This window comes from Halichoerus grypus, chromosome 15 (assembly GCF_964656455.1).
Source record: "Halichoerus grypus chromosome 15, mHalGry1.hap1.1, whole genome shotgun sequence".
In the NCBI taxonomy this organism is placed as follows: domain Eukaryota; kingdom Metazoa; phylum Chordata; class Mammalia; order Carnivora; family Phocidae; genus Halichoerus; species Halichoerus grypus.
The window spans coordinates 40,060,968-40,074,659 of record NC_135726.1 but is presented as its reverse complement, the minus strand read 5'-3'; the positions used below and the strand labels follow the sequence as shown (position 1 = coordinate 40,074,659).

General features: G+C 41.8%; 1 protein-coding gene across 1 annotated transcript in view; it reads right to left on the bottom strand.

Moving 5' to 3' along the window:
• URI1 (URI1 prefoldin like chaperone) overlaps window positions 1–6,598 on the bottom strand; it is a 72,483-nt gene extending 65,885 nt beyond the window's left edge. Inside the window, exon 1 of the mRNA XM_078063233.1 lies at window positions 6,136–6,598. Coding sequence (XP_077919359.1) covers window positions 6,136–6,246 — 111 coding nt within the window. The 5' untranslated portion in view covers window positions 6,247–6,598. The remainder of the gene's footprint in view (window positions 1–6,135) is intronic.
• Between the last annotated feature and the right edge of the window lie 7,094 nt (window positions 6,599–13,692).

Below are 13,692 nucleotides of genomic sequence, written 5' to 3'. Positions count from 1 at the left end.
GACCCTGTTCTAAAAGAATATGATGAGCTTAAGTATTAGAGACATGATGATGTCTGCAATTTACTTTTAGATGGTTCAACAAGGAAAAAAAAAGAAAGAAATACAGACATATAAAGAAAAATCAAGTGGTACAAAATATTATTGATGACTCTAAACTATTCTTTAAACTTTTCTGTTGTTTTACAATTTTTCAAAATAAACAGTTGTAGCTTAAAAAAGAAAAAACTGCCCCCCCCCCAAAAAAAACACTGCCCTAGGGCAGAGTAAAAAGATTGGAACTCACACCAATCTGGAGAAGAAGAATGATGCAAGCTAAAAGATTTTTAAACCCATACTAAAAACATTAGATGAGAAGACATCAAGCACTTATGGTTGAAGCATAGACTGCACCTCCTCTTCCCTTTTCCTATCAGTTTTGGAACTATTCTTGTCTTGTACTCTAATCCGGAGAGACCTGATATAATGAAAATGGGGTTTTCCCCCCTCTTGAAATATTGTATCTTAATGTTTATTAAGAAATACCAGGGGTGCCTGGGTGGCTCAGTCGGTTAAGCGTCTGCCTTCGGCTCAGGTCAGGATCCCAGGGTCCTGGGATTGAGCCCCGCATCAGGCTCCCCACTCGGCGGAGAGCCTGCTTCTCCCTCTCCCACTCCCCCTGCTTGTGTTCCCTCTCTCGCTGTCTCTCTCTCTGTCAAATAAATAAAATCTTTAAAAAAAAAAAAAATTCTAGCCAGTGCAAAAGGCAAGAAAAAGAAATAAAAAGCATGAGGCCTGGAAGGATAAAATAAGGCAATCTTGAGGAATCACAACAAAACTTACACTACCAGGTATCAAAATGATTTATAAAGCTATAATAATTAGTGTAGGTTTGCAAGAAAAGACAAACAGGCCCTTGGAACAGAGTCAAGAAATGGACCCACACATATAGTTACCTTATTTATGACAAAGATAATGATGCAATGGAAAGAGGACAATCTTTCCAATAAATAGTGATGGGGCAACTAGAAATGGTAAAAATGAAACCTAACCTCAATCCCCCATTATACACAAAATCAACTTCAGGTAGACTGTAGATCTAAACATGAAAGGCAAAACAATAAAGCTAGAAGATAAGAGAATATCTTCAGAACATTAGGGTAGGAAAGACTTCCTAAAAACAAGACAAAAAACAAAAAACAAAAACCACCAATCATAAAGGATTGTTAAAATTCAGAATTTCTTCTCTTCATCAAAGGACACCATTATAGAGTGTTAGTCAAGCCACAGACTAGAGAAGAAATTTACAAAGCATTCCTAAAAAAGCACTCATATCTGGGCGCCCGGGTGGCTCAGATGGTTAAGCACCTGCCTTCAGCTGGGGTCATGATCCCAGGGTCCTGGGATCGAGCCCCACATCGGGCTCCCTGCTCAGTGGGGAGCCTGCTTGTCCCTCTCCCTCTGCCATTCCCTCCACTTGTGCTCTCTGGCTCTATCTCTCTGTCAGATAAATAAATAAAATCTTAAAAAAAAAAAAGCACTCATATCAAAAGTAGATAAAGAACTGCTATGAACCAATTAGAATATGGTGAACATCCCAATGGAAAATGGACAAGAGATGAGCAAGTATTTTACCAAAAACAAACAAAACAAAAAAGCAAGTGGCCAATAAATATTTGAAAAGGTGATCAACCCCATTAGTCAATATTAAAATGGCTAGCCAATATGAAACAGATAACAGTGGTGATGAGAACGTGCAATAGCTGGAACTTTCACCCACTGCTGACAAATTGGTATAACCACTTTGGAAAACAAGCATTATAGGTAGAACTGAAGACAAATACCCCATTAGAAGTTCAGGGCAAAAAGTACAAACAACCCAAATTGTTCACCCGAAAAATCAAGAGAGTCAATGAAGTTTCTAATATCAGCCTAGCACACACAGAATTTTCATTATATTATATATAATACCCCCCAGTCCCATTATCCCTTTCTTCACACAGGAGAAATGGATGCTTATAATTGAAGATCAGTATGATTCTCAAAACACATTCCAATGGCTTCTCGTATCATAAAAATAAAAACCAAAATCCTTACAATAGCCTGGCACAACTCTCACCTTGACTCATTCTGAGCTGGTTGCCGGGACTAGAAATGTCTTTTCCAAAATATCCTCCTTAATCAAAACTTTCTTTTCTACCTAGTTTTACCTATCACAAACCATCGGACATTTTAAATGTGCCTACTCCATGCCTTTACCACTAGAATGTAATCTCCACAAAAGCAAGGACTTTGTTTTGTTCATTACTGTATCCTCAGCAGAGGATGGCATGTAGTAGGTATGTGCCTGCCATGTGGCATTCAACTCAATATTTGTTGAAAAGTTACATGTTTGGATTCTGGGCTTGGAGAGAAGAACAGCTGTTGTATGAGGTACACGGCTGACAGTTTCTTAAACTATGGGCAGTTCAGTTTATCATAAGAAATATGAAAACCCTCCATTAAGTTAAATTAATTGTTCTGCTTTATGAAGAATTTGAAAGATTTAGTATTAATCCAGGATCTACATCAGGAAAGTATAAATTATTCCAAACTCCAATTGATAATTATAAGAGCCACTCAGCAGTAATCATAACAAAATAATATTATACTCATGAATTCTCCAAAGTTACTATTATCCTATAAACCTATGAAAACAATACTATATACCACTTTTTTCACATTACAATAAAATCTCAGTAATTCTGCTAATAAAAGATAATAGTACCTGGAAATATAAAATGCAGATATTGTAGAAATATTACCCTGGCCAAGAAACCAAAATTTCAACAAATGCAACTCTAAGATAGAACTAGATTTAACAAGATCTGAGTATCAGGAAACTTCCCTAGAACAGCCCACTACAGTCCTAGATCATAACTTTTATGGCATAGGTCAGTCTAGAAAAGCTCCAAAGTAGCTCACGTTTTTCCACCAAATATTTTACTGCCATTGGTAAAAACATATTTAGTTAAAAGAAGGAAAAAAAAAAAGATGAGCCAAGTTCTTTCTTGTCCCACTGTAATCTTCTGACAGAGAATTAAGAGCAAATAAAACCTCCAAGGAAAAAAAAAAAGGAAATCAACTGGGGAACGGATGTTTGAATAAATTATATCTATCAATTCTGGAATAACCAAGAAAATAAACCACATTAACTGGTGTTCAAACTAGCCAAGAGCCATTTTTCAGGCCCAGAATGTATTTAGCAATTAAAGATACAACATCCCAGTTTCATTACAATTAATTAAAGTAAGTTTTATCAACAGCCTTTATTGAAAGAGCTAAAATCCCATCCAATTTCACTCACTTTTAGCTAAAATAAGAAATGAAATTGTGTGCTTTAAAAACATTTAATGGTGTTTTCCTATATAAACTGTGAATACTTACATACATATAAACATAACTGTAACCACACTACACATACTGCTCTACAATTTTTAATGCCTGCATAAAAGCTCCTCATACTATCATGATTTAATCAATATCCTAACGTTGGATTTTTAGTTTTTCATTATTATAAACAAAGCTGCAGGGAACCTTTCTGTACATGTCTTTTTGCTAAATCAAAAAGGAATAAACAAAGCTTTAACTAAAAAAAAAAAAGTTTTTGAAAATGTTTCAGCCTTGATACTATAAATGAAAACAATGTTAAAATATTTGATCATGTCCATTTATTACAGATGTTGCCATTTGCTGAGGCTGGGGCTCATTTATGCTCCTCCTTTGTCTTTTTTCCTTAGTCACTAATTTTTTGTACTTGTTATTCATTGCTCCAAAGTATAAACAAAGGAAAAAAGAGAGAGGAACCAACTTGTCATACTTCTTAGCTGAATTTGGGAAAAAAAAAAAAATCCAAAAAACAATGATGAGCAACATTTAAACCACATTACCTGGCAGCCATTCTCAAACAAGGCTCCCAGTGAAAATAATGCCCTAAATCTAAGGTATCCACTGTATGTGATGAATTAATTTCTCTCCTCTGCATCTAAAGCCTACTAGCTAGGTGTACACACACACACACACACACACACACACACACACACACACACACACACTCGTATCATTTTCTTCAGGTGTTAGTTCTTTCTCACATTGGGAAAACCATTGGAAAAACCCAAGTCCTAAAGCACAATTAACTGAATTTATATAAAAAAATACTAAGTGTCACACAAATATAAAGCTACAATGACATTTTTCCTTTTTTCATTCTAAGAATGTCCGAACACTTCTATTTTACTGTACAATATCTGGGTTGGTTTTAAAGCCTAAATAAAGTCCCTGACAAAAAAATGTTGAGTATTTACTAGGTAAAGTTTTCCTATACTAAACTATAATTAAAGTATAGCTATCTAACCAGTATATTTTGTGGCATTATGGGTCTCCTGTTCACTGCAGCAGATCCTTTAAAATACAGTGTAGTCTATTTAGGGAAAGCTTTATCATCAACTGGGAATGATTTTACATACCCATGACACACACACACACATGCTTATTTTATATGCCAAAACATTAACACAACACAGAAATTTGGTAACATAATGTCTACTGAAAATAGTTATTTAGGTTCCCACAGGACTGTAACTGAAAAGGCAGTCTTCAAATGTAACTGAATATTACACCAGAAAGCTGTTCAGAGCACCCCAAAATGTATCCTTTGTATTTCAGCCACACTAACATCAGAATAAAACTAAGGATATCTCTTTTTACCATGACAAACAGAAGAAAACATATCAAAGTCAGCATTATGCACATGTTATACTATGAAAGAGACGAGTAATTTCTCTACAGAACAGACTACAGGCAATGGGAACACCATCTTCTGAGGGTCTGTTTCACATTTCCTAAAAGAACAAAAAATGTAAATACTTTTGCCAAAAATGAACAAATTGTTCTCATAAAGAGCTGTCTTTTCTTTTTCTCTTAAAAAAACATTAAGATCCATTAACGTCTTATAATTTAAATACACAATACTTGTTGGATTAAAAAAAAAAGCCAAGTTTAAAACCCAGCAGTCGTATAAGGCACTAGAAAAAAAATGGCTCTCAGAAAAGGAAATACAATGCATAAAATAAGTAGGAAAGATTCCCACAGTCATCCTAACAGGTGGTTTCCAAGCAAACCAGAATTTTTTAGGTTCTATGAAAAGTCCCTCATCTAGCTGAACTGAGTATATTTATATACCTATGTAAATAGTTATTTTTATACAGGAATGTTCAATAGAAAGTTAGGGATTCCCACTGTTAAGAGTTTTGCAACTTCCTAACCCTTTTAACCAAGATACTCTTAGTATGGCCTAGGACATTTTAAGTAAAGTAATGCTGCTTGTCAAAGTAAGAATTTCAAACTCCGCAAATAACCTGAACCTGAAATGCTACAGAATCCAAAGGGAAAAAATCTCAGATTAAACAATAACACCGTATTCCTTAAACTGGGCATACTTCTTCATATACAATCCCATTAGGAAATGCAAAATTTTCTCTCTACACTGGCAGATTAAAACTCACGTATGATACGACTGGAGTTAAAATGTAATAAAATAGCGTCCTATCCTGACAAAAACTAAACCACCAAAGCTGGACTTGCACATGAAGGCTATCATTACAAAACTAATGAAACTTCTAAATGCAATCAGATAAAAGAGCAACAAAGAGTATACATTTTAGCAACAATTTTTTTAAAAAAGCTATTAAGGTGAGCACTTCCATTTACCGCGTACCCCAAACCAAAAATAATTCCCACGCATTGTTGCATTCATTAAGTCAAAAAATTCACTTTGATACGCAAGTTAAACAGATTGTCACCTCCCTCTTTCCCATCCCTTCCCTCCCCTCGAAGGTCAAAGGGCTCCAGACAAAAGACAACAAAAGCACGTGACAAAAGTTTCTCCCAACACTTTCTCTCTCCAGGCCTAGAGGCTGTGCTCCTCCCCGGTACCGGGTCAAGATCGAGCTGGGCCCCAGACCGGAGGGCTGCGGCCCACAGAGGACAGGAGGGGGCTGCCGGGGCGGGCGAGGGGGAGGGGGATCGGACCCCGACGAGGGTCCCAGCCCCGGGAAAGGGGGCGCGGGCGCCTCCCGAGACCACCGGCGGAAGCGCGGGGCCCGGAGCGCGGCCTGTTACCTTTTCCTGCTCCTCGCGGAGCCGCGCCACCTCCGGGGCGCGCAGCGGCGCCGCGGCCGCGGCCGCGGCCGAGGCCGAGGCGTGGGGCCCGGGGTCGGGCGGGGCCTCCATGGCGGGGGCGCCGGGACCTCAGCGGGGCGAACGAGTCCTAAACAAATGTTTATGGAGGCGGCGTGGCCGGCGGCTGCCCAGCGCCCGCGTGCTCGCCCTCATGCGCTGCGCGCCCCGCGCTGAGGAGGCCGCGCCTGCCTTCTCCGCTGCCGCGGCGGCCGCTGCTCGCGTCCGGGCTGCCCGCGGCCGCATCTCACACACGCATGCCGCCCGCCGCCGCCGCCGCCGCGGGCTCGAAGCAGCAGGCGGGCCGCTGAGAGCCGGAGGCGCCTGTCCGGTGGCCGGGCCGAGTCGGGCGTCCTGTGGCGGCCGCGCCTCCTCCGCGCCTCCCTCGTAAGCTCCACCCCTCGCCCCGCCCCGCGCGGCACGCCGGGAAGCGCGCGCGCAGCCTCCGCCCTTGGCCCCGCCCTCGGTGGGTCACGTGGTGCTGGAGCGGCGGGACTAGGGTAGGCTCAGCCGAGGCTCCGGTGGGTTGTAGCTCTCTGGAAGCTTTCATTCTAGCGGGATTGACGCTCAGTGAGCGCTCATGGAAGTGGGCACTGTCTTATCCTTGCGCCTTCTTCATCCTCCATGCGCCAGTCGTTTAGCGCTGCATCTGGCGATAGGAGCTTGGATAATGCACCAAAGCTGTTTCGTAAGAACATTTAATTTTAGCAAAGTCAACTCCTTCCTGTGCCTGTTTAATGAATTAAAATATGCAATTATACTTTGCCGTGTATTAATTACTGTGCTTATATTAATATAGTGCTATGTTTGGACTATTTAAGAGATTTTTCAAGGATAACTTTGCCCATTCTTTTTCTCTTATTTTAGAACTATGCCCTTTTTCTCATACTGTACACAGTAGGCACCCAATGAATGCTTACTGGCTGGAACTGGCCTTGGCCTTACACCTCTGCTCCAACTCGTAACAGAAATGGATGGATCCTGTTCCTTCAGCATTGTACAGATGGGAATAGGCTTGGAGGTACCTGCAGTTTACACCTTTGTGTGCCTGCTTGCTCTATTTCTCTTCCCTCTCTCCTGGCCTGCTCCCCAGTCCAGATACACTCTTTTTCCATTTGCTTCAAAGGAAGACAGAAGGAAAACTTGGGCAAATGATAAATGTTAATTCCTCTCTTTTCCTCACTGCATAGACGTTGGCGTCAACATCTTTGAAAGAGGCCGAATCTGACTGCTCATACACCTCCTCTAGCTCCATCATCATCTCTCTGACCTCAGCCACCTCAGTAGCTTCTTCTCTGGCCTCCTTGTTTCCACTCTTGCCCCCTGAAATGGACATGGTCGGCTGCCCAACCGACCTTCCCTCCTTCAGATGGTCAGCCCTAGCCCACACAACTCCTGTGCCTGTAGGAAGCTGACCCACCCCCAGCTCCAGTCTAAAGGCAATGCATTTACCCCATAAGTGGCTGATTCAGGAATGAGCATGTGACACTTCACAGACAGAGGTTTCCTGAAGGCTTCTGAAAAAGTTCTCCCTCATTCTTCAGAAGCGTTTCCATAAAAAAAAAAAAAAAAGTCTATCCCTTGGTGGGGAAGTACAAAGCATATTTCAGGTCTAGTAAGACTGCCTAGACATCCCCTAGACTCAGAATGTAGTTGAGTCTGTGGTCAGCAGAGCCAAGAGACAGAACTTGAATTCTTCACTATTTCACAGAACTTGATTCAGGGCTGAATCAGCCAATTCTGAAATCTGCATTACCTCTGGACTTCTGGTTAAAGAAGCCAGTAAATTTCCTGACTGATTAAAGCAGTTTGCATCAGGTTTTCTATCACTAGCAGCCAAAGACTCTGATTCACGCACCCCCAATCTATTCTCAGCTCAGCAGCCTGAGGGAGCTTTTAAAAATAACCAGATCATGTCATTCTCCGTGTTTGAGCCCTCCATGACTTCCCCCTGCAACTAGAATAAAACCCAGATGTCCTACTAGAATTCCGTATTATCTGACCCACCTTTCCCACTTCCTTGCATGCCCCCTGCCACTCATATCAATCACAATTGGTTTCTCCCTTCTCCTGCCTCCGGGTCTTGGCACTGGCTGATCTTTCTGCCTGCAGTACTTCTGCCAGATCTTTGCATGGTCTACCCCTTTGCATTACTCAGGCCTCAATCCAAATGAAGAGGCTTTCCTGACATCCTTCCCGTAGAAGGCCCTCCCCTCTCCTCCAAGCATCCTCCAGCACCTCACTTTTTAAATGTTCATAGCACTTACTACTTTTTAGGATTCTCACTTTTATCTGCTTCCATGCTAGTTACCATCTCTTCACACTAGAACACCAGCTCCATGAGAGCAGGGACATGGTAGACATTCCATGGACACTTTCTGCTTCCTAGAGCTCAGAAGTGACAGTAGAAGAACTTGAACTATAAACCCAGACAGACCCAAGTTGTGATCCCAACTCTGCCACTTGCCTGCTGACAAGCCTTAGGCAAGACACTTAACATCCTTCTGAACTTCATTAACTTGTACAACAGGTCTTAGAGTGCTACCTGCGGGGTTGGCTTGAAGAATGAGAGTGATCACAATTGTAAAACTTCCTCCATCCATCTAAAATCCTTCAAATTATAATCATTCATCCAGGTGAACATCAGGCACCCCAAAACACCTTCAACAAAAGAAAGTGAAATTTCGGCAAATATTCTTGACCCCCTTCCATGTACCAGGCCCTCCACTGGGCACAGGGGACATGAGGGGAGCAAGGCAGGCACCAGAATTGTCCACGGATCTTGGAGTCAAGGGAGGGCTGCAGACCTTAGATGAGGTTCTAACAATTCTATAGGAAGGTTGTCCTTAACCCCCAGGTCAAAAGATCATCCCCTCGAGGAAATTCCCCTAGTACTTCATCTGCTTATTCTTAGGTTGACACTGATCACTTTAATCCTTGTAGTATGTGGTTTTTCTGTACATTTCAGCCTCCCCTCCAAGGAAAGGATGAAATCTTCCTTAAATCTGAAAAATACATAGCAACAGGCATGGCAGTTGCTGCAGTTTGTTGCCATCTCTCAGATGCCAGTGACAGAAACCCAACTTAGAGTGACTTACGCAAAAAAAAAAAAAAAAAAAAAACTTTAAAGGCAGGGTTCAGGAGGACATCAGGCAAATAGTGGAGTAGGAGGCCCTACGGATCAGTCCCTTCATCAAAACAACATCTAGTTTCTATCAACTAGAAACAGGAAACACTTCAGAGTCAACTATTTTGCAACTCTGGAACCTGAACAGATACAAAAACCAGGAGAGTGCTTGATGAAGGAAGAGATGCTAACTGTTGGTAAGAGGATAGTGGTGGGGAGGGGCTTGTGAGAACCAGCTGCCAAGCCCCATTCCTCAGCCGCCACCCCACCATGCAGCTGTGGGATTAGCAGCCAGCATTCCTGGAGTGGTTGGCTGATGCCAGGGTGAGCAGTAAGATCCTTGTTCTCCAAAACTTTGGGGTTATGCATTTTGGTCAATCTACCAGCTCCCTGAGAGACTGGTGGAGACAGCACCAACTCTTGTCTGGGTTTTAGCTTTCTGGAATCCTGGCAGTTTCCCCTGACAGCATCTATTGGAAGATTTAAGGGACAGAACACTTTTTTTTTTTTTTAAGGAAATCTTTGTCAAATCACTGAATCGTTGCAGAGCTAACAGAACAGAAACTTCAGTGACCGTACATACCAAGGAATACACTTTGAAAAAAAGGTTGGAAAATCACTAACCAAATGGTGGCAACCTCCAACAAGCAAAACTCAGCAATCTCTGAGGAGCAGGAAAATTGGATTTCCAGAGTTACCGCATAATAATACTCAAAATGCCGAGTCCTCAGCAAACATTATAAAACATTCCAAAAAACAAGGATGTAAAGCCAATTCACAGAAGAAACAATAATTAGAAACCATCCCTAAGGAAGCCCAGACATTGGAAATATTAGTCAAAGACATTAAATCAACTGTCTTAAATATACTTAATAAGCTGAAGGAAATCATAGACAAAGAACTAAAGGAAACCACAAGAACAATGTATGAACAAATAGGGAATGGCAATAAAGAGATCAAAATTATAAAAAGGAACAAAATGGAAACACTAGAGCTGAAAAACACAATAAACAAAAAATAAAATAATAAATTCACTAGAGGAGCCAAAAAGCAGATTTGAGCAGGCAGAAGAAATAATCAGCAAACCTGAATATAAGACACTCAAAATTATCCAGTCAGTTACAGAAAGAAAAAAACGTGAAGAGATAGGAATAGAGCCTATGAGCCCAAGGGACACCACTAAGCATACCAACATTTGCACAACAGGAGTTCCAGGAGAAGAAAGAGAGAAAGTGACCAAAAATTTTGAAAAAATAATGGCAGAAAACTTCCCAAATTTGATGACAGATTTGAATACACACATCCAAGAGGACTAAGCAACTCCAAGCAGGATAAACTCAGAGATGTGTATAACTGAGATACATTATAGTCAGATTGTCGAAACATAAAAACAAAAAGACAGTCTTGAAAGCAACAAGTAACAAGTGACTTGTCATATACAAGGAATCCTCAATAAGATTAACAGACAATTTCTAATCAGCAATCATGGAGGCCAAAGAGCATATTCAGTCCTGAAAGGGAAAAACTACCTCTCAACAAAGAATTCTATATTGGACAATCTATCTTTCAAGAATGAAAGAGAAATTAAAACATTTCCAGATAGGGAAACACAGGAGCAAGATGGCGGAGGAGTAGGAGACCTGGATTTCATCTGGTCTCAGGAATTCAGCTGGATAGGGATCAAACCATTCTGAACACCTACAAACTCAACAGGAGATCGAAGAAAAGAATAGCAACAACACTCTGAACAGAAAAGCGACCACTTTCTGGAAGTTAGGACGTGAAGAGAAGTGAATCCGAGGCGATATTCGGGAGGATAGACGGCAGGGGAGGGGCCTCCGTCGGCCGCTTCTGGCAAGTGATAGAGCCGCGGAGCACAAAATCGGAACTTTTAGAAGTCAGCTCCGCTGAGGGACGTCACTCCAGTGGCTAAGTGGGGGGTGGAACCCTTGTGGGACAGTGTGGTCTCAGGACCCTCAGGGTCACAGAAAGACCGGGGGGGCCTGAGTGCGGCAGAGCTCCCAGGTATCGGAGCGGGGAAGCCGGCTGCAGAGACGGAGCCGAGGCGCGGGCTCTCAGCTCGGGGTTGCTATAAACCATGATCCGCGGCACAGTCGGGCCACTGCTCCTCCAGCAGGGACCCGACAAGCGGCAGATCTGGGGAGACTCCCCTTCTTCCCCCGGGAGGAGCGGCGCGGAAGCGCACCGCAGGGATCTGCTGGGTTTGGAGACTCCACATGGGGTCGGGTGCCAGAGATAGAAACGCGCGGTCACAGGCCGGGTGAGCACAGAGTGCGGCCGGAGACCGGGGAGACGGGAGTGACTGACTGCTTTTCTCTGGGGGCGCACTGAGGAGCGGGGCCCCGAGTTCTCGGCTCCTCCGGGGCGGAGACTGGGAGGCCGCCATTTTCACTCTCGGCCTCCAAAGCTGTACGGAAAGCTTGCAGGGAACAAAAGCTCCCGAGAGCAAACCCGAGCAGATTACTTAGCCTGGACCGGCAAGGGCGGGGCAATTCCGCCTCCGGCAAAGACATTTGGGAACCACGGCAACAGGCCCCTCCCCCAGAAGATCAGCGAGAACAGCCAGCCAAGACCAAGTTTACCGATCAATGAGAACAGCAGAACTCCAGCGCTAGGGGAATACTGCACATAGAATTCATGGCTTTTTTACCATGATTCTGTAGTCTTTCAAAGTTAATTATTTTTTTTAACTGTCTTTTTTTCTTTTCTTTTTTTTTGAATTTTTCTTTTTCCCTTTTTCAACCAACATCTTATCAATCCCTATTTTAAAAAACATTTTTATTTTTCATTATTAGAGTCATATTCTATCCATTCATAGTAGTTACCCATATTTTTGGCATATATATATAAGTTGTTCTCTCTTTAAAATTTTGAGATAGTTTCTTCTAACAGATCAAAATATACCCTAAATCTCTAATGTATGGTTTTTTTTCTACTCCCCTGCCTGATCACATTCTCTCCCTTTTTTTTCTTTTTTTTAAATCCTCTTCTTCCTTTTTTCAAACAACTTATCAATTCCTTTTATAAAATTTTTTATAATTTCCATCTTTACAGTCATATTCCATCCCTTCATCATATCAACCCTTATTTTTGTACATATATAAGTTTTTCTTTCTTTAAAATTTTGGGAGGCACTTTATTTTAACAGACCAAAATACACCCAAAATCTAGTGTGTGGCACTGATCTATATACCAACCTGATCATATTTGATCACATTCTGTTTTCATTTTGTTTTGTTTTGTTCTGTTTTTGTTTGTTTTTATCTTTTTCTTTTTCTTTTTTCTCTCTCCCCTTTCTTTTCCCACTGCTTCAGGTCTTTTCTGATTTCTTTAGAGTATATTTTCTGGGGATGTTGTTACCCTGCTAGCATTTTGTTCTCTCATTAATCTACTCTCCTCTGCACAGAATGACAAGATGGAAAAAATCACCTCAACAAAAAGAACAAGAGGTAGTACCGACTGCCAGGGACCTACTCAATATGGACATTAGTACGATGTCAGATCTAGAGTTCAGAATCATCACTTTAAAGATACTACCTGGGCTTGAAAAAAGCATGGAAGTTATTAGAGAAACCCTTTCTGGAGAAGTAAAAGAACTAAAATCTAACCAAGTAGAAATCAAAAAGGCTATTAATGAGGTGCAATCAAATATGGGGGCGCTAACTGCTAGGATAAATGAGGCAGAAGAGAGAATCAGTGATATAGAAGACCAAATGATGGAAAATAAAGAAGCTGAGAAAAAGAGAGATAAACAACTACTGGATCACGAGGGCAGAATTCAAGAGATAAGTGATACCATAAGACGAAACAACATTAGAATAATTGGGATCTCAGAAGAAGAAGAAAGAGAGAGAGGGGCAGAAGGTATAATGGAGCAAATTATAGCAGAGAACTTCCCTAATTTGGGGAAGGAAACAGGCATCAAAATCCAGGAAGCACAGAGAACCTCTCTCAAAATCAATAAAAATAGGTCAACACCCCGACATCTAATAGTAAAACTTACGAGTCTCAGGGACAAAGAGAAAATCCTGAAAGCAGCTCGGGACAAGAGATATGTAACCTACAATGGTAAAAACATTAGATTGGCAACAGACCTATGCACAGACACCTGGCAGGCCAGGAAGGACTGGCAGGATATATTCAGAGCACTAAATGAGAAAAATATGCAGCCAAGAATACTATATCCAGCTAGGCTGTCATTGAAAATTGAAGGAGAGATAAAAAGCTTCCAGGACAAACAAAAACTAAAGGAATTTGCAAACACGAAACCAGCCCTACAAGAAATCTTGAAAGGGGTCCTCTAAGCAAAGAGAGAGCCTAAAAGCAACATAGACCAGAAAGGAACACAGACA